Source organism: Thunnus maccoyii, chromosome 15 (genome assembly GCF_910596095.1).
Source record: "Thunnus maccoyii chromosome 15, fThuMac1.1, whole genome shotgun sequence".
Classification (NCBI taxonomy): domain Eukaryota; kingdom Metazoa; phylum Chordata; class Actinopteri; order Scombriformes; family Scombridae; genus Thunnus; species Thunnus maccoyii.
In genome coordinates this window covers 18,888,767-18,913,215 of record NC_056547.1, presented here as the reverse complement: position 1 = coordinate 18,913,215, position 24,449 = coordinate 18,888,767, and the positions used below count along the sequence as shown (strand labels likewise).

Sequence of the window (24,449 nt, the reverse complement as noted above, 5' to 3'; positions counted from 1 at the left end):
ATAATTGTGAATAAGTGTTCAGTTATTTCATACATTGATATATGACCAAATTAGCTGAATTCCATCTCCACCAGCTCACATATAACACAATAATGTGCAATCTGCAAACTTTTCCTTTTTTGCTGCTAATACCTCTCTACTTTGACTGAAGTGAAATGTTGAAAACTGAATATACACATATCTATATTGCTATTGCTATATTAAAACAATCTGAGTAGTTCTCCCACCAGGTCTTGCAGGATTCCCTGATCTTGTTGCCCTTTGTCAAAATATGGTTCTCAGACCTTGATTATTTTAGTTTAGATTGTGCTCCATATTCTTAAATTTAGTTGTTTAATCAAATTAGCACAAACTAAGCGACTGCCTTGTCACAAAAAAGTTAAAAATGGTTAACAATAGTACATAATGGTTTGTTTCTCACAGCCCAAATAAGCTTCAGCTGTAGATGCATACAGTATGTAGAAAAACCCAACATTTTACAAAGGGGGTCTTCATCTTGGATAAAAATAAATACTAAAAAAATAGCTAATATTGACTGCTAAGTACCTGAATTTTTTTGTTTTGGTGAACATAAACTCAAGCAAACAAGTGAAATATAGAAACACTTTATTCCCAGAAGTTGTAGCAGTGAGTTACTCATCTTCAGACATAGAAAGGCCAATATAAACCGACTTTAGTACAACAGTATGATATACAACAAAGAGCATACCCATTCACATTCTGTAAACCCACATACAGAAACACAATGATTGTTATTGTCCCACCAAGCTATGGACACTCAACAGCTCTAGTACACAGACAACAGAATACACTTTTGCTTGAGGGTGGGGGGCAGCATTAATGCTCGATTTAGGACATCAAACGTAGCAGATGGGTTGGGTTTTATTCCTTTTTTTGGTACAAGAGTACCACCACCACGTCCTGTGATGTGGCGGTGATGATGATGACGATGATGATGATGTGGTGAACAACGAAGAAGGACACAGGAAACACATCACCAAAGTACTACAAATAGCTGGAATGGTGGGTGGATCAGAAAAGAGGAAAGATGCCTTGTTGACCCGTACGAACCTCCGACTGCAGAACACACAGGAATAGATTCAGTTACAGTTTTTGTCAAGCTTACACATCCTGGACTCCAGGTTGGTGTACTTTTAAACTGTTTTTTTTTAGTCGTAGGTGTTGTACGGAGCAACAAAGCAGAGCTCTCTCTCGAAGGAAAATACCACAGTTGAGAGTCAAACCTCTCTTGTTCATCATAAGAAAATACCAAAGTTGATAACACAACTCTTTTTGCTCTTGCAAGTGCAAAATTCAATACTTAACAAATCATACACACCCACTGTCCCCAAAATCAAATCTTCCTCATCATTTGTCAGAAGTTGGATTTTTAAGTTTGCTAAATACACGGCAATTCAGCAAGGTGCTAAAGAAGAGAGGGAGGGAAGGACACAAAAACCATCATGATAGCAATACTGTGCAATTGTAAACATAAAGAACTGATTCTTCATACTGGTTGATCATTTAGTGGTTGCTTTTCCAGATGTTTTTGGGAAGAATGCAGATTTTCAAAAGAAGCACAACTGTAACTGTTGAGAAAAAAAGTGTAAACAGAGGGAGTTTGAGTAATCTTAACAAAAGATGGAAAACATTGTAAAGGAGAGATTTGTATTGCTATGGGAAGGGATCTATTATCTTTTTAAAAAAGTAGTAGAAACACTTGTTTCAACTACGAGAATCATACCTTGTTCATTGTATCAATAAGCAGCCTTTATTCTAAAAACAACTGTACACACACACACACACACACACACACACATACAGCACACACACTCAGACATGCTCACACATACTCAAAGTCTGCCCTCTGACAAACCTGGGCAAGGTAAGGATGGATGTATGGAAAAGCCATGCAGGGCAACAAATGCCGATTAAAATACTTTCCAAATACTTTTCCACACAGTTTTTTTTTTTTAGTAATGAGTTTTAAGTGCACCCATTTAAGCGACGGGCTGCACTGCAAGGGAGTGCAGTTTTGTCCTGGCACGATTTCACGGCAACAGTGCACTACAAAAAAGAAATGAAAAAAAAAAAATCAGTGAAGCTGGAAGTGGAATCCCTGACTTCCCCTCTCCATCAGGCCAAGAGGACACTCTGCTGTGGGAGAGGAGCAGAAGGAGCTCATGGTGCTCTGGATGTCTGAATGGAGCAGGGTAGCAGGCTGGTTTTACAGTACAGAGAATCAAAGACGCCAAAAAACGGAGTGACAGGGGGGGAAAAACTCATGGGAGTGTTCGTCGTCTGTTGCAGTTGGCATGGCTTGGAGTTCCAGGTCACAGGTGCCGGGTCACTGGATCAGAGGCGAGAGTTCAGGTAGTTACAAAGGGTTCAAAGGTCAGAGCCAAGGTGCACGCTGATGCTGGGAGAACGCTGCGTGTGGTTTGGCCCGGGACTCAAGTACCCCAGCCCTTCCTCCTGCAGGCTGCACGAATAGCGGCCAGCTTCAGAGGCGATGTGGTTGCTGGAGGGAGGGGCGTTGCCGCCGGCCACCTGCTCAAAGGAGCGGGAGAAGACTGCGCTGGCGGTGCGCGTCAGGCTGGTGAGAGCTCCTGCCTTGGGCACCGATTGGCTGGAAGTGAGTGTCAGCCTCTTGATGGACAGCTCTGCGTTCTCGCTGGCAGCCCGACCCGTTGTTAGAGGGCCCGCCTCCTTGTCCTTGTCCTTGCTGGTGCGCACACCGAGCCGACACTTCTTCATGGCCTTGGCCCCCAGGTTTAATGTGGTGACGCTGTTGCTGATAGTGATGGTGGGTGGAGTCATGTCAGGCCCCACCCCACCTGGCCACACCCCTTCATCCACCTCCGAAATATCCATCAGCTCATCCGGGGAACCCAGATCCACTGCGTCTGTGAGACAGACAGAGGGAGACAAAACAAACATTGAAATGAAAAACAGGAGGAAAATAGCTCCTCTGTCGTCCAGTCCATGTGATTCAATCAAATTGTTACTACGATGACTTGAGTTTAAGAGCAATACATTCAGTATCAAAAGTTTTGGATGAAAGTATGCATGGACTGAGCTCTATAGAGGGCTGTGTGACAGAGGAGCTCTGTTACTGTCTTCCAGCAGGTGGCGCCTGCACACTGCTAACATCTCGCCACCTGACATGAGACAACTCAAGTTCTGTATTCCAGTCCAGCACACAGGTTAGGTTAACCAGCAGCACTGTGAGACAACAGTAAGTGGTTTATTGGCGGAGGAGGGCATGTTTTGTCCCAAAGGCAGGAGAGGACAGAGTCTAAGAGCATAAGCCTAGGAAAGATCACAAAGGGAAAGTGAAGGACGGCAAGCAAAGGCACAAGTAAGTACACCCTACAGAATAGTTATCCTCTTCACCAACTCTAAAAAACACAAAACACAAAAAACCCTTTCCTGCTCTCTTCAAGGCATGCATCCACACTCATGTGAGTGGCCAACCATCTACAGATGCACAAATACACATTTCTGATGTGATGCCATCACTGTAACAGAACACCAGTAAACAGCTGGTAAAACAGACATATCCAGGTCCTGTCAAAATCTCAGATGGTCAGATTCAGTGTGTTCAAAAAGAGGCCAGGAGTCGTCAGACTCAAGTCCAAATTTAACACCATGAGCAGCTTTTTCTTCAAATAATTCAAGACCTGCATATCTCTCATCAGCTCCTAGCTACTAATCAGAAGGAAGTAATCTGTCTCCAAGTGCAACCCAGGAGTAATGTGTTGAGGCGTACCAAGGTGTGCTGTAAGAGACCCAAAAGCTCACATAAAAAACACTATGAGAGCACAATCTCTTAGTACTGGCAGTGCAGACAGAGATGATATTGGGCTTTATGATTCAAGGTCATCAGTAACCTGAGGCTTTAAAATGACTTTTACTGTACAAGATAAAACTAGCAAAAGAGATTTACAGGTTTATATCTGTCAAATATATTGCATACTGTTCATATAGCTACTTTTTTATGTCTTGTTTATGTTCCTTATTTAACTGATGTTCTGCTTTCACAGGAATCCTTTTATTTTTTTTCGCCTAAACACTGTCACAACATTTTTAATATGGGATTTAGCAAAGCACATTTGTTTATTATGCAGTTTTTATTAGGTTATTGATCTGTTATTCAGTTAGATCTTAAATCATTAATTTGACTTTAAAGGACTCTCAGCGGGAGATCTTCATGAGGAAGCTCGAGCCATAAAGGAGAGAGTAAATGAATGAATGACATTGGATAGACAGATGAGAGGAATAAGTGCAATTAGGCGAAGAGAGGTTGGTGGAGCCCAGCGCAAAAAAGGTAAAAAAAAAAGGGGGAATTCATCATGCAGCTTTTCAGACCACGCCCCCACACACGGTTACCTAGGTTACCCCAGGAGTGGGGCAGGGGGAAGGAGGGGCAGGGCCTTAGTACTGGCTCCTCCCTGTGGAGGCTGACCCAGAACCCTCATTCTCCACCATTCGCCTCACAGACTTCTGCCTCCTGACCTCCTGACCCCGCGTGCCGGAGTCATGACCTCGGGGGTCCAGGCTGACCTCGGAGGCGCCGCCCAACGTTTCGCCGTCGGACTGGGCGCGGCCGTCAGGGCGTGGCCGCAGGGAGTCTCCGTTGGTCATTCGCTCGCCGCCCACGCCTGTCACACTGATCTCGGGGATGGCCACGCCCCCCAGCGCGGCCTCACTGTCTACACTCACCTCCTGGGACTCTGGTGGGGGGGAGGGGGAGCATTTGGAGGTGGTGGGACAATACATAGACACATATATACACACACACACACACACAAACACACACAGATGGACAGACAGACATATATCATGCACACATACGTGAAAAACAGAGAGACGGCCGTGTGCACAGGCACACACGACCACAGTAACAAAAGACACACAGAGGTAATCAATGTAATGGCAGAAAAATAAAAAGACAAAAATCATAGTGATCAGAACATAACACAAAGTACATGCTACATGGAGATGAATATGAAAATAATATCTGAATGGAATCAATCACCCCTACACATGAATTAATATTTAATAGTATTTTCCTCAGCCATCTGCTCATAACAAAAGCTTTACGCATCAACAAGTAGCTCTGATAAAGGCACCAATGAGCAGGATCCATGAGATGAAGAAGGGGTGTTAGGCTTGAGATCAAACCCACTCATTAAGCGAGCTGAAGGCTATAATTTACCTGCCTTATCTGCTTTCTAGAAAAATAGGGAGCTGCTCTCTTGTAATTCTACAGAATTTAAAACAAACTGTCATCAATGACTCTACAGAGCAGACAGTAAAAGAACCATGTTTGTCATCTAAATATTAAAAAAAACAAAAAAGTTTCTTTGGCACAGAACTAAAAACAATACAAACAACAAATCATACTGCACCTTATCTGTTTTATTCTAAAAATACTCTACCTGCTGTCTGGTTTCCTACCTTCTCCTATCTGTCAAATTATGTCCTGCGTGGAGCATCTCTGTGCCTTGACTGCTTCTGTTTTCACTGCCCTCAAACTCTGACTGCTTGTCTGTTGCTGTATTGCCACCAACTTGAGTATATCCTAACAGATCAGACAGGAAGTAATGCTTCGGAATGAAGAGATTCTCAGGAAGTCGACTGCGCTTACTAGCAAGCTGAGGATCTACGAGCTTAGGGGCTGATGACGATGACAAACATTTACGCAGCAACTGGACAGTGAAATGGTAAGGTGAACGAACAATGACAAGATCTAAACGTGTTGCTCTCTCCTTTGGAATGGATTTATTTCATATAACCTTCAATTTTATGTTTTTTTTAGTGTTTCATAAAAATGTAATCAAAAGTTTACTTGTGTTTCAGCGAGTTGAGCTTCAACAGTTACGTCCCTACATCTCTGTTTGGCTTTTTTCCTGTGTATGCGTCTCACCGTGTCTCTTCCAGCGGTGCCCCCTGATAGAGAGGGAAGTGACAGCATTTCGGGAGATCCTGGAGGAGGTGGGTGTGATCTCCACCTGGATGCTCCGAGCACCTTCCTTGTTGTTGCTCTTCAGCGCTGCACCGTGCAGCGACGACTTGATGGCATTACCCACCTGAGGGAGAGTAGAAGCCCACCATCCACAATCGTTACTGCTTCAGAAGATGCAAGAGATTTACAGTACAGCAGGATTACAGCAGGATGCTTCAATCCAACCTGCATGGATGCTGCAACAGTTACTGCTCACTAAATTGTGTGGAGCTAATATGATAACTTGTGTTTCAAAAATACGCAATAAAAATCATTTAGTGTGGAAGAGAAAACCTTCCTCAAGCAGAAAACAACAGAATGATGCTCTTCAGTTTGCACATGGCTCATTTTTAAAATCACTGATAATTAGTGCCAACTCAATGCACATGCATAGTTTCCCCTTGATAACTGGCACTGATTGTGTCTTAATACATTTATACAAAATTACATTTGCACATTAAATTACAATGTCCTTCATCACGTTGCAGTTTCCTACGCAATATCCACTAGGGCTGCAACTAATGATTTTCATTTTCGATTAATCTACAGATGATTTTCTCAGTTAATCGTTTTGTCTATAAAATGTCGGAAAATAGTGCTGATGCCTGTTCTAATTTCCCCAGAGTCAGTGGTTGCAGTGTCTTATTTTGTGCAATCAACAGTCCAAAGATATTCAGTTACAATCATGTATGACAAAGAAAAGCATTAAATCATTACATTTGAGAAGCTAAAACACATAAATCTTTGGCATATTTGCTTAAAAACAGAAGAAGACTAAAACGATTATTCAATTATTATTCAAAGTAGTTAATTAATTTTCTGTCAATCGACTAATTCCTGCAGCTCTAATATCCACACATGCATGTACAGATTTTTTTCTAATGAGAATTGCAAAAGAATTTTAGCCATTTGACGTTTTCACATTTTATAATTTTTCAAAATCTAAGAAAAATATGTCTCGGACATACGGCATAACTTTGGACAAAAAACAGTTTGGATTTCAGTTAATACAATTTCCTATAGTATACTGTAATGTTAACAGTAAAGAACTAAAATATTTCTGTTTTGTTGACCTTTTTTCCACTTTTTAGCCATCGGCTGCAGCAAATTATGAAGTATGAACTGTCAATATATACAACATTTTATACTGTTGAAACCAAACCTACCGATTAAGAAGAGTCTGTTTTCAGCTTTGTCTGTTGGCCACTAAAAGATCAGTAAAAACATTTAGTACTGTTTAGCAAGTACAGCTACAGGAAAGCCTTTCTTGTAAGACAGACACAAGTAGATCACGCACATGAGCCAACTGTACAGGCACTGGCCCGTCAAACTATAGCTGTAAGAGCAGCATTGCTGGTACCACAAAGACCTGTTCTCTTCTTAAGTCAGACTGAAGTTCACATCATGTGACCAAACCAATAACATCTTATCAATAATCCCATTTCTAGAGGGATAAACCTGAAAGCTTAGTACACACTGACCGAGATACACACAGTAATGATATAAAGAAAACAAAAGGGCTTTCTACTTCACTCTATACAACACTGTTTCACAAGTCTTTATATAATATCCTCTGCTCTTGCTGGAAACTCTCACTAATGAACATGTAACAGTTGAGTACGTAATGTGAGGTAGACGGCATCATAATCACAACACAACGTGTCTTTTGTCTCGGTGGCTGCGACGTATTGGTCTCATGAGGGACGCATCACCAAGCTATGCTAAGCTAGCAGCCACCTGGTGCGTTCCACTGCTACAAGTAAACCCCCGGAAAAAAAAACAACAACCTCTTCTTCAACAGCGTGTGTGTTCATCGCATTTGTCCACAAAGCTGTTTCTTTATTTTAAAAACATATTTCTCAACTCTGACACCATTCTTATTTATGTAAATCAAAAAGTCGTGTGTTTTGATTGTTGTGGAGGAATACACCTTGACTTGTGTAGTAATACTGCGAGCTTAGGTTCAATCCTCTACTCCCTGGGCCTTAAGGATTACAGCTTAACGGAGCAGAGTGGAAAGCATGTAAATAATCTAGTGGGATTACACTCTGCTTGCACTCTCTGACAGACACAGACCAACACAATACGGCATACTGTGCTGCATATGAATCAAAATCACAGGCGAGCATGTGCGTCCAAGTCACATGCTCTCTCTCAGACACACACACACAAAGCACAAATCCAAAAACACACATAGAGGGAGATGCAATAGTAGCAGAAAAAAAAAATAAAAATTTCACCCACCAGTAGAGCTTCAGGGAACAACTCTAACTGGGCCCGATATAGAACGTCATCCAGCGCTTTCGATCCCAGTTCCACTTCGCCATTACACCTACTCACAGACACATTAACACATCGCACACAGCAAATGAGTGTAAGAGAACAAGCTTGATTATCAGATTAGAACCAAAACAGTTTTTCTTTACATATTTAAAAAAAAGAGGATAACTGCAGTTTTTGGCAAAGATACCATGCAGTCCAACCTCTTTTTAACAGGTACATAAAATCAGGTGCACATAATAAGTCAAACACTGTGACAGACACAGGGCACATGTAGCAGATTTTAAGAAAAATGTGTAACAATAACCAGACTGTGAGAAATGTAAGACAGCAGAAGTTAAATCTGAACAGCGAGTGTGTCCTGCGTGTACACTCACAAGGCGTAGTGTATCCCCGTGATGAGCTGAACCAAGAACTCTGATGTGACCGTCAGCCGCGAACTAATGCCTTTGTAGCGCCGCATCTGTTGCCGCGGGTAACCACATATGCACACCCTGGAGGAAAAACCAATAAAAGCACAATAGGGAGAGCTTGTATCAGTGAAACAGGGAAGCTTCAATTAGGGAAACACTCCACTAAGCCACTTGGCTGCAGCTCTATTACGACAATTTACTTCCCTGCGGTGTGTTGATATCAAGCTCAATAACGAGAAAACTGTTGCTGGATGTAACACATGCACACACACACACACACACAGCTTACAATGCCTTACTACAAACATACATAGTTAAAGTGCAGAATAATTTCTGAGCATAAACTGTAGATAGATAATGATTTTTAAAACAGATGTCATACAATACAAGTTAAATGAAGAGAATTCTGCTAAACTGTTAGCTTATAACACATATGCCTTTGAAGCTATGGGAACATCTGACACACAAAAAACTGTCTCAGGGAAATCAAAGCTGATTACTTCTCTTTAGCTCTATGCTTATCAGACCATTGCTCAGCTGCAGTTGGCAGATTACCAAAATAACTGAGCTGAGATGTGTGTACATCGCTGCTCCCTGCAGAATAGCGATATCTTGGCTCTCTCTCTGGCAGCAAAGTCTCTAAGAGGATCAGATAAGCAATTCTGTGTGCGTGCTTGTGTGTGTGTAAGTTGCCTTCCCAAAAAAAAAAAAAAAAAAACCATTAATAGCCAAGTGAATGACACCCACAAGGGAAATTCTCGTGTGTGTGTGTGTGTGTGTGTGTGTGTGTGTGTGTGTGTGTGTATAAAATCCTTAATGTCTCATGATAAAGTGACCCAAGTAAATCCAGATATGCTGATAACGTGTGTGTTTGTGCTTCACCTGGAGCTGAGCTGGCAGAGGGACTGGAGGGAGGTGGAGGTCATGTAGCTGAGAGCAGCGTTGTAGCACAGCAGCAGAAAGGTCAGCACCTCAAATCTGAACAACACAAACACACGCTTAAAAATAGTACGTCGTACATCCAACTGCATTACCGCATGACCATAATACAGCAGAAATTTCACAGTTAAGCTTCCACACATAGATAAAAATACCACAAAGAAGAGATTGAGAGATTACAGAAGCAGTTTTGAAGTCATCGTATAATTGCGGTGTTTGTGAAAATACAGCATGCAGTTGCTTGTATGTTAGGATACCCAGGCCACCTGGGTATAACTTAGTAACCTCAAAAGATCCGAGATTAAGATCAAAGTATCTTTGTGTGATCTTGAAAAAAGCAGCCAGACTTGTTTTGTCACATAAAAAGTTGAAAACAAAAATTTCATCACCTATTTTTAATCATCCATCCAGGCAGTCTCATGCAGTGTACAACAATGGTACTGAGAAAAGCTTGAAGATGTTTTGATTAGATGACTTATCCTTTTTCATGTCACCTCAAATCACCTAATAAACCAGGCCAGCACAGATCTGAAGGCCAGTCTGACAACTCAGACCATAACGACCTCCGGATTTGGCTGCCATGGGGCTTCATTATAGTAATTTAAGAAACTCCAGCAGCGATACTTAAAATGCAACAAAGCTAGACAACTGCCACAGGCCCTGACTGACACAAATGCACCATGCAGAATATAATTAGCCATGGCGGCAGCTGAACTCACCATCACTACATACAGTAAGTCTGATGGTGAGGACAGGAGTCATGGCTACAGGGAGCATTTTAAAGTTAATTAAAAAGGTCAAGTTTCAGCTAAAAGTCAAAAACACATGATGGATAAATGTCTAAATTTATCTTCCCACTGACTGCTGCAAAAACAGCATCAAAACAGAATACGTTACTGGCTCCTTATCACTAAACTCCATGGATTGTTGTATTAATTTCTCACACACGTCCTGGTGAAAAACATGCTGCCTGACAAGAATATGACTACTTCTAATTTAGATGGCAATGTTTTTGAAGATATGTGGTGAAAAACTACACTTCCCACTAATTTACTCAAATTCTCTCTCTTGCAAAACACCAACCCGAACCTTTCAAGAAAGTCAGAATATAATCTCAGTTTAGAAATGCGTGTGTAGCTATAAATGTGTCATCAACATTCACATTTCTGTCAAACTGAAGTTGTTATACGAGTCATTCATACTGAAATTTAACTTTTTGAGTAAAGTGACTAACTGAGAATATAATTTAAACAGCCAATTCTTACAAAAGCTCATAAATTAAAGTCAAGACGGTTTTTGTTTTGACATATTTGGCTACAAAACTCTACAGTGCTTCTTTGACCGACTGTACGCTCTCCTTCATGTGCATTTCTATTTTGGTGGTTGGCTGGAGTTTGTTGCCAGCTGCCAAATCAGAAAGCACAATCTCCACCCCTGCTGATACGTCACCACACATCCTGGAGATGGAAAACAAGCGCACCCATCGAGGCTCTTACCTGTTCTGTGCGGTGAAGGTCTCTCTCTGGAGGTGTGGCCCACTGTACACCACCCTGCTCAGCCCATGATTGGCTAGTGCCCCTTCTGTTAGGGCCATTGAGCCGATGGCTGAAGGCTAGAGGTGAGAAGATAGAGATTTTTTTTATCTAACCGAACATTCCTGCAAAAGCGAATTAAAAGATTTGTGCTCATTTGTGCATGTTTCTCACCTCGTGGTACACTGAGGGTTTGGAGAGGGAAGGGACGGTAAAAGATAACACTTTACTTTGTCCATCTTTATCAACGATTTCCTGTGAAAGAGAAAGACAGGAAGACAAAAAAAATGTTTCTGTAGAAGAGAAAAACAGAAGCTTTTTTTTTTTTTTTCTGCATGTGCCCTAAACCTCTAAAGAGTGTGTGCTTATCTCTTCAAGCACACTCATGGTTGTGTGTGTGTGTGTGGGTGTTTGTGTGTGGACCTCAGGGTCTCCGTTTCCCAACTCGGTCTATCAGTGTGTGTGTGCGTTTGCCTACTTGTGTGTGTCGTGTGAACGCACATACACCCCAAGGTTTGGTGTCCCCTGTGTACATGTTAATGTCAAATAAATTAATGGGAGGCAGCCAGTGTGTTGAGTGACAGCTGACCTATTCTGCTATTCAAAGAGGAAGTTAAGGGATACTGCACTTTGCTGATAGACAACATCGAGAGCCAAAATGGATAAAGAGAGGACTCAACACACTTTTAATTACCAGTGCTGGCATCTCTCTGTGGGAAGTTTGAGGGCATTTGAAAGGTGAATATTGTATATTTGCAATGTCACCGAGTTTCAATTCCTCTATTTCTAACTCATACTTCCTGTCACTCTGCATAACTGTTTAATGAGGCAGAAAGGGCATAAAGTAATCTTTCAAAACACATGACGCAGATCCCTGAAATAGTTGAGTGGTTAAGTCCCCTGCTTCTGAAACTGCACAATTACGCCAACTTGCTAAGGATCAAGGTCTTTTTCTAGTGTTTTTCCCAAAACAATGCACTTATCAGACTGAAAACATTTAATTGTTTTTATTAGCAAGAGCAGCTCTCCTGTACTGATAATGAATGTAATGGATCAACTGTGACCTAACAATGTGGTACTGATAAACTTATATAAACACACACACACTATCGCCTCCGTCCTCTCCCCTACCAGGTTGTAAATGCCCAGCAGCAGGGCCTCGATGCAGCCGGAGGTGTGCGGGTCCCTGGCTGCGCTGACGGACAGGAGACTCCACAGGAGCTCAGGCAGGAACTGTAGCGTGAAACGCTGCAGCTGCGGCTCACCGCTCCGGTAAAATTCAAACAACTGGTGACACACTGGCTCCAGCAACTGTGGATGACAGAAAATCGACAACACAGACACACACACACACACACAGGGTTATGTTACAATATCAGGCTACAAAAATCAACAAAATCAAAACTCAAGTGTTGGCTAGAGTCTGTGTTCTTTTATGATCTGTAACATTTAAACTAGTAAAAATATGGAAGTGTGTGTCCATACATCGCTGTAGTTCTCTCGGATGACCTTGTAGAGTGCAGGGACCAGGACGCCTTTGTCTTTCAGTGAGGCAGCATAGGTTGACACGGCACTGTCAGGGAGGGTCTGTAACAAACACACACACACACACACACAAAAACAAACAGGTGAAGTATAATGCTGACTTAAAGTAAGTTTTTTTTTTTTTTTTTTATTCCTTCACTTGGATGTTTGAGCTTCACTGTGCAGAGTTTGACACTAGAAGGCTGTTTTCACATTCATCTGATGACAGGGGAAAAACGCATGTACCGACAAGCAAGATTTGTGACATCACAACTAGTTTGAAGCCATGTGTGGTCCAATGTGCGACTTACACAAGTGCGAGATGGAAACTTTAATAAGGGAGAGAAAATAGATCCAATTTTAATCAGACAACAATTTTAATCTTATCAGACACAAATTATTAATAAAGGCAGAGTATTTTTGTGCGGTGGTGACCTTTAAGTCTTACCACTGTTCTAAAAATAAAACGTACAGCATGAGAATGAATTTAGTAGTCTGATTTTGATCTGTGGAAACTTAGAGCCCACTGATTCACATCATGACAAGGCAGGCCGAAATTAACTTTTTGACTCACCTGCCAAGGAGACTGGAAGACTCCACCAGCCCAGCATATTTTTACAGAAAAAAATAAATTTCCTTTTTGTGTCACACATACATTTGTTTCAGTACATTTCATTGAGATAATAAAAGGTATTATGTTGAATACAAACACACAGAACAACTCATCACCACAGCCTCAGCATCATGCTGTAGTCAACCTCTTCAAACTCCTTTATCGCCAAACCTCCATTTCTCACAAAACTTTCTTCTTTATGTGCTTTGTCCTCTTTTTTGTCGGTGGGTTTTTGTTTTAAAGGTTGGCTTACTCCTTGTAAATGTCGCCAAATAATAGCTATTTAATTAACGGTAGCTAGCAGCAGACCAGCAGCAAGTGACCTTTTAGCGGAGAGCTGCGATGTCGGGTAGTTGATGGTAAAATAGTGCCGCGAAACTAGGAGCGCTCGAGACGGTCTGTGGCTGGCGCTCCTTCGCCTCAGACTGTCTCGAGCGCTCCTACAGTTTTGCGGCACTGTTTAGACGCGCATAAAACACACTTATGGTGTGCGAGTCTACAACGTATATGGACAAACATGAGTAATTTCCTCCGATATTACATTGCTATTTTGGTACAAACATTTACCCCCCAGTGTGGTGGATAGCCTTCCGAGATTTACTCGCCAAACGGAAAATCTACCCGCATTTTGGCGCTTGGCGAGTGTTAATTTCGGACCCTGTATCCTTAAAATGATATGCAGATATCATTTTAAGGCGACGAATACACACATTATTATGGTTTCCAATGAATGAGACAAACTTTATATCAAGAGTGAACTGTCAAGAAAAAGCAAAGTAGCAAATTAGCAATACATTGTGTTTGCTGCTGTAAGTGCAGGCAGACTGCTGTTTGCATTCAGAGGTCAACTTCACCGAGAAGTAATGACAGATGCTCGCGCAGGGAAACCTCATCTGCTCTTTTAATATTACACCTTATGAAGCCTCGGCGTCTTCGGTAGCAGTCGCGAATCAGTGAGTGCTCATATTTGAGTGGGAGCATGCAATTCCCCAGAAACTGAGCACTTCAGTTTTGTTTTTGTTTTTGTGCATGAAGCATGAAATGTTGCCAATAGCGAACAGCAGCAGAGAATGTACTGCATGCTGACCGTGAGGTATGTGCTCTTTCTTGTTGCTTTACACACACACAAACACACAGTACCTTAAATTCTGACAGCCATTCTTCCACCACTCCTTGGTCCATAGCCAACATGTTCCCTCATCTGCAGTGGAGTCACCTCTACCTGGAGAGAGAAAATGAATTGTAAAACACACACTCTGCATAATTATTGACACATAGCAAATATGCAGTGCATTGGACGCGCGCGCGCGCGCACACACACACACACACACACACACACACACGCACGCACGCACGCACGCACGTATAAGCAATCACAGCTTGAAAAAGGCTCCTTCAATGTTTGCCAGCCTTCTATTATTTGGTATCCAGATAAACATATTCTATAACAGCAGACAATGACAGTAGTGAATAGAGAATGTACATGCTCCAGGCATCGATTCAATACACTGGCAAAAAAAAAAGTCCCTCCTTCCCCTTCACTCTCCTCCTGTTTCCCTCTCATTTCTCTCCAGACGTACACCTCTGCAGCAAGTACCTAACCTATTCTCAACTCGGACTCACAAATCGAAAAATCACCCACACAGAAAAGCCTGGCTGGCTTCACTGTTGAAGCGCTGACAGAAGAAAAAAAAAAAAAAAGAGGGGCACAGCAGAATTAGAGGCTTGATGAACAGGCTGTACAGTACAGAAGTCTTTAGAGTCAGACAGAAAAAAAAGGCTCTTACCTGCTTTAGCTCACTGTTAGTAACTCATGGTGAAATAAATGCTTCGCTCCCTTCATTTCTGCTTACGTCCCTTTTTCCCCCCATTTTTCCTCGCTATCCATCACAACCCTTACACTGTCTGCATCTTGACTCCTCTTTTCCTCTTCTAGGCACTGAACTTGCATGCATGTAGCTCCTTTTCCATTAAACCTCCAATGTCATCTATTGTATAAGCCTTTCCTTGCTTGCTTAGTCTCTGTATAGTGTTTCTTTCTGTCTCAATGTCATTTTAATTCTCTCTCTCTGTTTTAATGAAGCACCTGCTGGTTTCTATCCGACACTGCTGTCCAGCAATCACACCAGAAAAAGGGAGAAAGCAGGTAATAGAATCAGAAAAATGGAGAACAATAAAGAGACTGAAAAATATCAACATGGGACATTTAACCACATCATAAAATATCTACTACGATGTGGGGATGATAAGGACACAGATGCTTTGCTTTAAATCTTCTATTAAAATAGTATCTATGTAGTCCAAAGGATAAGATCTGTGTGTATAACAGTGAGTAAAGGTTTTTGCAAATCTTTCTTTATTTTTGTAACTTCTTGTGATGCTAGAGCATACACACGCCAATCTCTAATCAATTATACTTCCCTTGTGCTGACACGATTAGTCGATTAGCAGTTACTGATAAATGAGTTTTTAGGTAATTTAACAAGATTAAGAGTGTGCGGCCATGCTTGCATCTCTAGGAGGCTGTACTTAAGCACTGGGGTACTCTGAGGTAAATGCTAAAGCTAGCATGGCAAAATGCTCCCAATGGCAATGCTATCATTCTGATATTTAGTTACATGTGACGTTTACCGTGTTCACCTTCTAAGTATAGGTTAGTTTTGGACATAAACCAAAAGTACTGGACAACTAAATTGTGACTTCATGATGGCGCTAAAGGAAAAGTTATGTGATCACCAACATTATAACAATTCATCCAGAGGGGGGCATGTATGTGTGTACCAAATATCACAGCAATCCACCTGTAGCTGCGTAGACATTTCACTCGGAACAATAAATGTCAACTGCGGTGCTACAAGGAAATCAGGGGATTAATCAAATCAGTAGGATACATCCTCTGTAAATATGATTTCATGGCAATCCATCCACTAGTTGTTGAGATATTTCCGTGGTGCACCAACCCACTGAATGTCATTACCATTCTTGGGGACATGCCACTAGTGTGGCTTAAAATGCCAAATACATGCTGGTTCCGGCTTCTCAAATGTGAAGATTTTCTCCTTTTCACTTGTCATACGTTATTATTAATTGAATATCTTTGGGGTTTGGACCGACATTTTATAGATCAAACATTTCATCATTTATTTAATACAGAGACTAGAATAACTGATAATTAAAATAGTCTGTAGTTGCAATTCAAATCTTCCCATGTACTGGTCTCATCTTAACCAACTCTGCAGTGTGACTGTCATCAATTCTTCCTAGTGAGGAGGAGGACACCATCTATTCTCCATGTATCACTGGTGGATTATCTGTTTTCAAATAGCAGCCTGTTTTCACTGCGGGGTATGTCGTGTCAGTGCTCTGTTATGTCTGGACTCTGAAGCTGGAAGCACAAGGCTAAATTGGCCGTTGAATGAAAAATGAAGTCCATGTTTGGTATGTCTGGTAACAGAGGCTGAGGAAAAGATAGAGGTAGGGAGAGGGAGGGGGAGAGTGAGAGAGCGAGAGAGAGAGAGCAAGAGTGTGAGAAAATTTTTAAAAAATATGTGAGATTACAGATGCATAAGATTATACGCCCTTCCATCATCGATTTTTTTTTTTTTTTTTAAAAATCAAAAGAATTTCCAACACCAACATCGCGAAATTTGTTTGTTTGCACAATAACCTAATGTCTGGTTGATGTTCATCTTGCTTATCTACATCATACTGGCGGCTATTCGTCTAGATCATTCTGTAAGGGAGTGGCCTAGGTGTGACAGAGAGACCAGTGATCAACCTGTGTGCAATACAAAATTACAAATTAGGTTTATGGTTGATTTTAGTCTCTTTCCTTCCCCTTTTTCTGCTTTTCCTCCCTCTGTCCCTACACTCATCCTCCCACACAACATAGTTTTTCCCTCTCCACTGCTTTATAATGTGCCTTTCACGCATCAAAATGCTTTATTTTGTATTATTTTGGTGCTTGGTGCCTCCATGGCAGCCAGGTGTCTATTTATGGACTGTACCAATGACAGAAATGACAAGGGGGGAGGGGAGCCAGTGACTCATGAAATGGGGAAGGATTATAAAGCAGAATAGCTTCCATTTAGAGAAATTAGTCCTTTGTGGCGGTCTGTTCTGTTCTTTCACACTGGTGAAGACAACAAGGAGGACAGCGGTATCTAAAGCCAGCATGTGCATTTTAATGGCAGCCTTGCTGAATAACAAAATAAAGGCTGTGATTAGAGACTGGATGAGTCAGTCTTGTAAGAGGACGGGCTCTCCTCCTACAGAGTCACTTTTAACTCATCAACTTTGTCTATGCTGGCGTCTGGGGCATGTCATCTGTATCATCTGCATCATCTGTATCCAGAAAAAGATACTTGTAGACTAAAATCAGCAGCTGCCTGCCATGTTGCCTACCTTCGTGATATATTTGCCTCCTGCCTCGGCAGCAAGCACCGATGCTACTGCGGCGACACAGATGAAGAAACAGTGGGTGGACACTCAGGGGGAAAAGTTGCTGTAAATCCATAAATTTAAATGTATTTGTACAAAAATTTCAGTGGAAACATGTAAAAAACATGTTGAGAGGGCAAAAAGTGTCACACTTTTCCCACTGATCTTCAGGTGACCGTAATGTACCAAGAAACGCAGCAATGACTCTAGAGCTGCAACGATTACTCGATTAATCGATTAGTCGATCACCAGCCATTTTGACAATAGGTTAATCCTCTAATATTCCTCTATGATTGTAAACTGAGTTAGACGAGACAAAACAAGACATTTTAGGTTGCATCTAGGACTTTGGGAAATGGTGATCAGCATTTTTCACAATTCTATGGACCAAACAACTAATTTATTAATCATTAGTTGCTTTAAATGAGTCAAAAAAAAAGCAGTCAAACTGCTAGCAAACAAACATGGATGTAAATAATGCAAGTTTCAGAAGGTTAAAAAAAAGATTGGCTTTGCAAATGTTTTATCAGGCAGAAAATACATTGTTAGACCATCAAGGATACATATAGGGTTTGGGTACTGAAATTGGTACTTTTTAAGGGTATAAACCAAATCACGCCAGTACTACCGAGTACCTATTCACACTAGATCAATCAGTGCCAAATTTCAGTACCTTGAGAGTGGGTTGTGTCGTGAGTTCAAATAAATACTGGTAAGATTCCTTGTGAGTCTTTCGAAAAATCCCTCCTAGTTTACTGACACACATGCGACTGAAATTTCTCTCCGGTGGTTCTGTTTGTACTATCGGATATCAGCCTTATTTAACTGTTTCCTGATCGCTTTCAGTCGTATCGGAGCCTTGTTAAGGTACTGCTGATGAGAACATTTCCTGCTTCTGTTGCTTCATGTTAAAACCCTTCCACTGACAAACTAACAGAAGGCTTTTATTATGAAGACCTAATAGGAAATTAAATGTGTTAATCACTGAGTTAGTAGAGATTTGTTAGCAGTGTTATTCTTCCATAGCAACAAGTTGACACAACAAGATCTGGAGATATTTGGAGCCATTCGTTCAGCGGATCAGTTAGAAATACTGCAGAGAGGAAGAGCACAAGCAGAAACAACCAAAGTGAGATGTTTGATGAAGAGCTGCAGATGACAACAGGTAGCCTAAACACTTTATTTTACTCTGTTTATTATTAATTTATTACTTAATACTGTTTATTTTACCATACACACAAAAAAGGTCAAAATAAATACTGTTGAAATTGAGAAGTTTGGACTTATTTTCTACAACTGAAATTACATTTATTGTTATTACGGAAAAAGTAAAGTACCGAAAAAAGTACCAAATTCCAGGTACCAGTTCAAACGTGAACAGTACCCAACCTTAGATACACACAATACATATTGATGAGTAACACTGTCTCGAACCTTTCTATGCACTATTATGACACACTGCAGACAGGCACAAGCAACTTGTGGAAGAAAATACAAAAATAATTGCTCTGGGAATACACAATAGAGTGTAATTATGTTATTAGGCAGCTGTTTATCTTCCATCTTAGTCAGGTTTACTTGTTAAACCATCTCGTGTCATTATGGACTCACGAATCATTACAGATATCAATAAAAGAGAGAGCGACCACTTATACAAACTGGTGAGCTTCTTCTGTGCAGCTCAACCACATTGACCAGCACAAACACACATGAATAAACCAGTGTTAAGGATAAGTGGCTGAACAGGCTTGACAGGCACAAGTAACAAACCAACTGATGAACAACTAGATACGCGATGAATGCAGGAGAGGAACAGACAGGCTGTACGGGAGCATGAATAGAGATCGATGATTAAATGAGGAGAGGGACCCATGAATGGATGTGTAGGTAGACAAGGGATAAAAAGAATGTAAGACAACCCAAGGAATGGATAACTCAAAGGGAGTGAGACAGTAGGGTCAATAAAAGAGGAGAGTTCATTAGGTTTCCATGTGTGCTGCCCATGGCAACCTCCCAGGCTCTGAGAAGCACACTAGATAAGGAAAGATACTGAAACACGCACCACTCTGTGATCTAAACAAGATGAAAAAAAAAAAAAAAAAGAGTCCAGCCAATGCAAAGCTCTGATGGAGCCAAGAAGTGACAGAGAATGTGTCATGCATTGCACAAGTGTGCATGCGCGCAAGTATGTTTATTCAATGTCTGGTTTGACAAAACCTGTTCCTGTGAGCTAGCGAGTTGACAGCTCGTTCCTTCTGAATTTACACCCACGCCCCTGTCTTATACTCTCTGACAAACACTCACAAACACACAGGGCTGGCAGTATAAATTAGCTTATTTTTGATTCCTCCTTCCAAAGACTTCTTCCAACATAAACAGGTCTCCTGCGAGTTTACATTCCTAATCCTTGTTGTAAGCGTGCCTGCATTCCTTGACAGTTACTGCAAAACACCTGAGACAAACAGACAACACACTGCCACCGATGCCTTCACATGGATTCATAAGAAGACCTCAGGAAATCAGCACTATCAAAAACACAGTGTCCTCTGGTGCACTGTAGTGAAATGAAAAGAGAGAAGAATTGAGTGTCCGAGTCAGAATGAAGAGGGGGGGGGGGGGGGGGGCACACACCCACACACATACACATCCCTCCCCGCTGTTTACCTCATTTCCTATTACACACATGCTCGGGAACTTCTCCTTTTTTCTCAGGAAATGAGTGGGCCAATAAGAATGAAGGTTTGAATGAAGGGAAGAAAGACAACAGAGAGAGAGAAAGATGAAGTAGGTGGTTTTGAGAGTGGTAGAGCTGCCCCGGCTGCTTTTTCCTGTGGTACAAGGTGGAAGCCACAGGAACTACTGGTTAGGCTGATAATGTCGCACACAACAAATGAAAGCTACAAAAAAAATGAAGAGCTGTAAAATATATTTAACAACATTTAGGCAAATCCAAATGAACTGAAACTTGACAAAAGTAAGCCAAGCTGACTTCAGCTCTTGTAAAGACACACCCAAACCACTAATAACTGTACCAGAATCTACAATATTTTGCCTCCACCCAAAATCTCCAAACTAGATTACTAGGACGCTGGATATGTCACTACAAGTTTGTTCCAACTTGAATGGAAGCAAAAGCAATTGAGGAACTATTTTGAGGAGGTGCGGGGTGTCAAACTAAAAGGTAGAGGCCGTGTTATATAACTGTGGTCATAAAGGGCAGAGGCTCTAACATGCCCAGAGCTCACAGCTTGACCTTACCTCCTGTTTACCGGCCACGCTATGGAGCATTTTACACCATTTGTCCATTTCTAGACTTGAGCATTTTGTTTTTATATCTCTCTTCGGTTGTATCACACCTTTGTTATGCTATCTGTCACTGTCTTCTTTATTTGGACTATCATGGCCTGTGGTTAACCCTGTTACATCACACCCTCCCACCTTGCTCTCCCCTTAGGTCTTCTTCAACAGCAGGTTGCTTATAGTGCAGAGGTTCTGCTTTTTTACTTCTGTTTTCTTTCCCTTTGCACACACACACAGATATAGAGAGGAGGACTGCCTGTAGCTAAGTAGACATGACAACAGAGTCTGTGGTTTGTGTGTGTGGTTTTTGCCGCTGAGGGAGACAGAGAGAGATCTAACAGGGAGGAATCCTCTTATAGCAGCCTACGCTCTGTTCTCTGTTGCCTCTAAGCCAGTGATGCATCTTCGTCCCTCCAATTCCCTGTCTTCCTTCAGCAAGTCAGCCTGAAGAGACCAATGATTAACGCTGATTTTTCAATTTTAACTTTCTTGGCCGGCAGCGTTTCTTGTCACAGTTAGATAGCTCTTTCCTTAACTATGACTGTTCAACCCTTGAATTTCACATTCAGATGCCACTTTTGCTGCAGATAATTAGCTTGATTGCCTTGATTTTTCATGCAGCTGAAAGGACACAACATCTAGTGGCATCTATGCCTATAAATACACTATTGCAAGGAAAAATCAATGTCTGTATTACACATCTACAACGTGTGTGTGCAGAATTTGGTGCGGAGTAAAATGAAAGAGGGAGGGATAGTGGCAGTTTCATTCGCTCAAATTGCCGGGACATTTCATGGAACCGCTGGCATGGTTGACTATCTGTTATGCTGGATGACAGCAGAGCCCACGCTTTCTTCCTGCTCCATGACCTGCCGTGCTTCACTGTCAAAAAGCATTAAGTGGCCTGAGACACTAGCAGCCACCGATGCCACGCATTAACAAGCCTGCGCATTGTTTCACGCATGCACACACACACACACCCGCATCCTAATGACACCACTTTTCACAATCATCCACCCAACAAACCCATCTACTGCTAAAGGGCAAAGCCTCTCCCCTGACAAACAGAAACAAATACATGAAAAGCAAAGGGCAACCTATGAATTAAGCTGCAGCCAGTATCATATTTAAAGATTCTCTCCAGACATGTTTTAAGATGTATATAAAATACTCTACTTTGAATAATAATTTGTGGCTGATATGGTTTTTCCACAAAAAAAAGTTCATTTATCTACTCCTTCTCCCTCATTAAAAATTCCAGAATCTATAAATATGCAAATACATTTCATTTCAGAAGTTCAACTACTGGACACAACACGTCTCCTACTTCACTGTAACATCTATTCTCAATGTCTGTGCATGGGAGGCTTCAAGTTTCCACATCACACTTGTAAAAGTTGAATATTGGACCAGGATTGGCTTCCAAACTATTAGTGATGTCATAAATAATGCTGGTAGGCCATAGACTGTAAAAAAAAAATAAATAAATAATGGACATAGCCACCATGACGTCACCCATTGGTTTGTGGAGTCCTGTTTTGAAGCCTCGAGTTCAGCATTTTGACTGTTACCATCTTGGTTTTTTGGAGCCAGAAGTGGCCATATTTGAATGAGAGGCCGGAGCTGACCCTAATGCTAGCACTAGCTGCTAGTTTGGTTAGCACTGCGCATTTACAGTCTATGGTTTACTGTGATATAGCTAATGTGAATGCTAGCGGAAAACAAGCTTAAAACAAAATTTACTTACTGAAAAAAACTGAACAGCTGACTCCTTAGAGGGTCTTTTAGTACAACCAAACACTTACCAAAACTTTTTACACGACTAAAATGTTACAATTAACTTTCATGAACTGAAAGTTACACACTAAAATTGTGACAGCTACATCTATACTCCAATTCTAATCTGGGGTTACATTACGTAATGTACGTAACCAACGTTGTCACCGTGGTAGAGACTTGTCAATAACGAGGTAGCCATGCCCTAAAGGACATCCTGCTTTATCGTCTATTTTACTCTAAATCGGACCATAATTTACAAAACGAACATCATGCTGTATCGAAGAAGACTTGAAACTAGCAATTCAGACCATAAACTCATTAGGAAAGTGTTTACTGAGGTAATAAATCAAGTAAGAAGCGGACTTCCACAGAGAAGTAGACTTCCATCCTCTCATAGACTTCGACACGATCAGATTTCTTTTTGCGACCAGTGGAGTCACCCCCTGCTGGCCATTAGAGAAAATGCAGGTTTAAGTCACTTCCACATTGGCCCAATTTTTCAGACCTGGAGATTGCGGTAGGTCCACCCCTAAAACTCTGATTTTCAATGAGCACAGGGAAACTTTCCACTTTCAGAAGATGAATTTGATAACTGCCTTCTGGTGTCAAACTCTGCACGTACATCATTCTGCACAGTGAAGCTCAAACATTCAACTGTAGGAACAAGAAGAAAAACACATTTTTGACAGGAGGGTGACTTTAAACAGTAACTGAATCTCAGCCTATAAGAAGGACACAGTATAACACAAACATTTGGAGTGGAGGAGCTCATTTCATGAACTCTAACAACAGATATGTCTTGGGGCGCTGCGGCAGAGTCACACTAGTTCCCCTCATGCAGGAAACCCCTGAATTGTTTGAGTGGTGTGGAGGGAAGCTGCATCACATGATCGCTATTACAAAAATCCTTACAACGCATTATCATTATCATACATACCAGTCTCTGCCAAACAGGATAAAGTCAGGTACAAAGTCTCTCTCTCTTTCTCTCCCCCCCCCTCTCTCTCTCTCTCAAGATGTGACTAAGAATTCAATAACAATGCTGTCTAACATGTTTGCCACGTTGGAAAACAGTCCCCTTATTTCTGTTGCTCTCTTCCAAATGTTACCAAGCTAATTTAGGTGAACTTGCAATTAAAACTGTCCTAACTGGTGACCTAGCTGGCGTGAAATTCACAACGTGAAATTCTGCCTCAGGTCACCGGTAGCGCTACGGGAAACATCAGCTTGACCAACCCGATAATTCCGTGTGTTTTTCTAACCATTATCAGCCAGGCACTTGTAAATGAATCCTCTGCCGTCACACTCTTTCTCTGTCTCGGCTTGCTGAATTGACTTCGAGCTGTCATCACGGTTTGCTTACAGATTAGCTAGTTAGCTAGCTCGGCTAAGGCGCGACACCAAGTAAACTGGGCAAGTTGCTGTTTACTTACCCGCATGCTATCTGTCAAATTCCTAGAAATCGATGTCCCCCCTCTCGTTACGACACGACGAGTAAACGGCTATCACTTCCCTACTCCATAAATCTCCTCAATAATTCAACATCAGCTCCTTCCATCTTCATTACTTTCTCCACTCAAACCAGCTTTTAGACGGGAGGACTCGGGTCTCCACGGACG

General features: G+C 41.6%; 1 protein-coding gene across 5 annotated transcripts; it reads right to left on the bottom strand.

Moving 5' to 3' along the window:
* Window positions 1-589: 589 nt before the first annotated feature.
* fam126a (family with sequence similarity 126 member A) lies at window positions 590-24,424 on the bottom strand. 5 transcript variants are annotated; one of them, XM_042435619.1, is made up of 12 exons: window positions 24,264-24,424; window positions 14,452-14,533; window positions 12,660-12,761; window positions 12,306-12,485; window positions 11,349-11,429; window positions 11,139-11,254; window positions 9,586-9,681; window positions 8,668-8,784; window positions 8,255-8,342; window positions 5,933-6,095; window positions 4,393-4,736; window positions 2,821-2,906 (listed from the first exon to the last, which is right to left on the bottom strand). In XM_042435619.1, the coding sequence occupies exons 2-11, from the start codon at window positions 14,500-14,502 to the stop codon at window positions 4,438-4,440; spliced, it is 1,293 nt and encodes a 430-aa protein (XP_042291553.1). In that variant the 5' UTR covers window positions 14,503-14,533; window positions 24,264-24,424; the 3' UTR covers window positions 2,821-2,906; window positions 4,393-4,437. The 5 variants fall into 5 exon arrangements, with proteins under 5 accessions (XP_042291555.1, XP_042291553.1, XP_042291554.1 ...); XM_042435620.1 differs by lacking the exon at window positions 24,264-24,424 and adding an exon at window positions 18,425-18,496; XM_042435621.1 differs by lacking the exon at window positions 4,393-4,736 and having other exon boundaries at window positions 590-2,906.
* Between the last annotated feature and the right edge of the window lie 25 nt (window positions 24,425-24,449).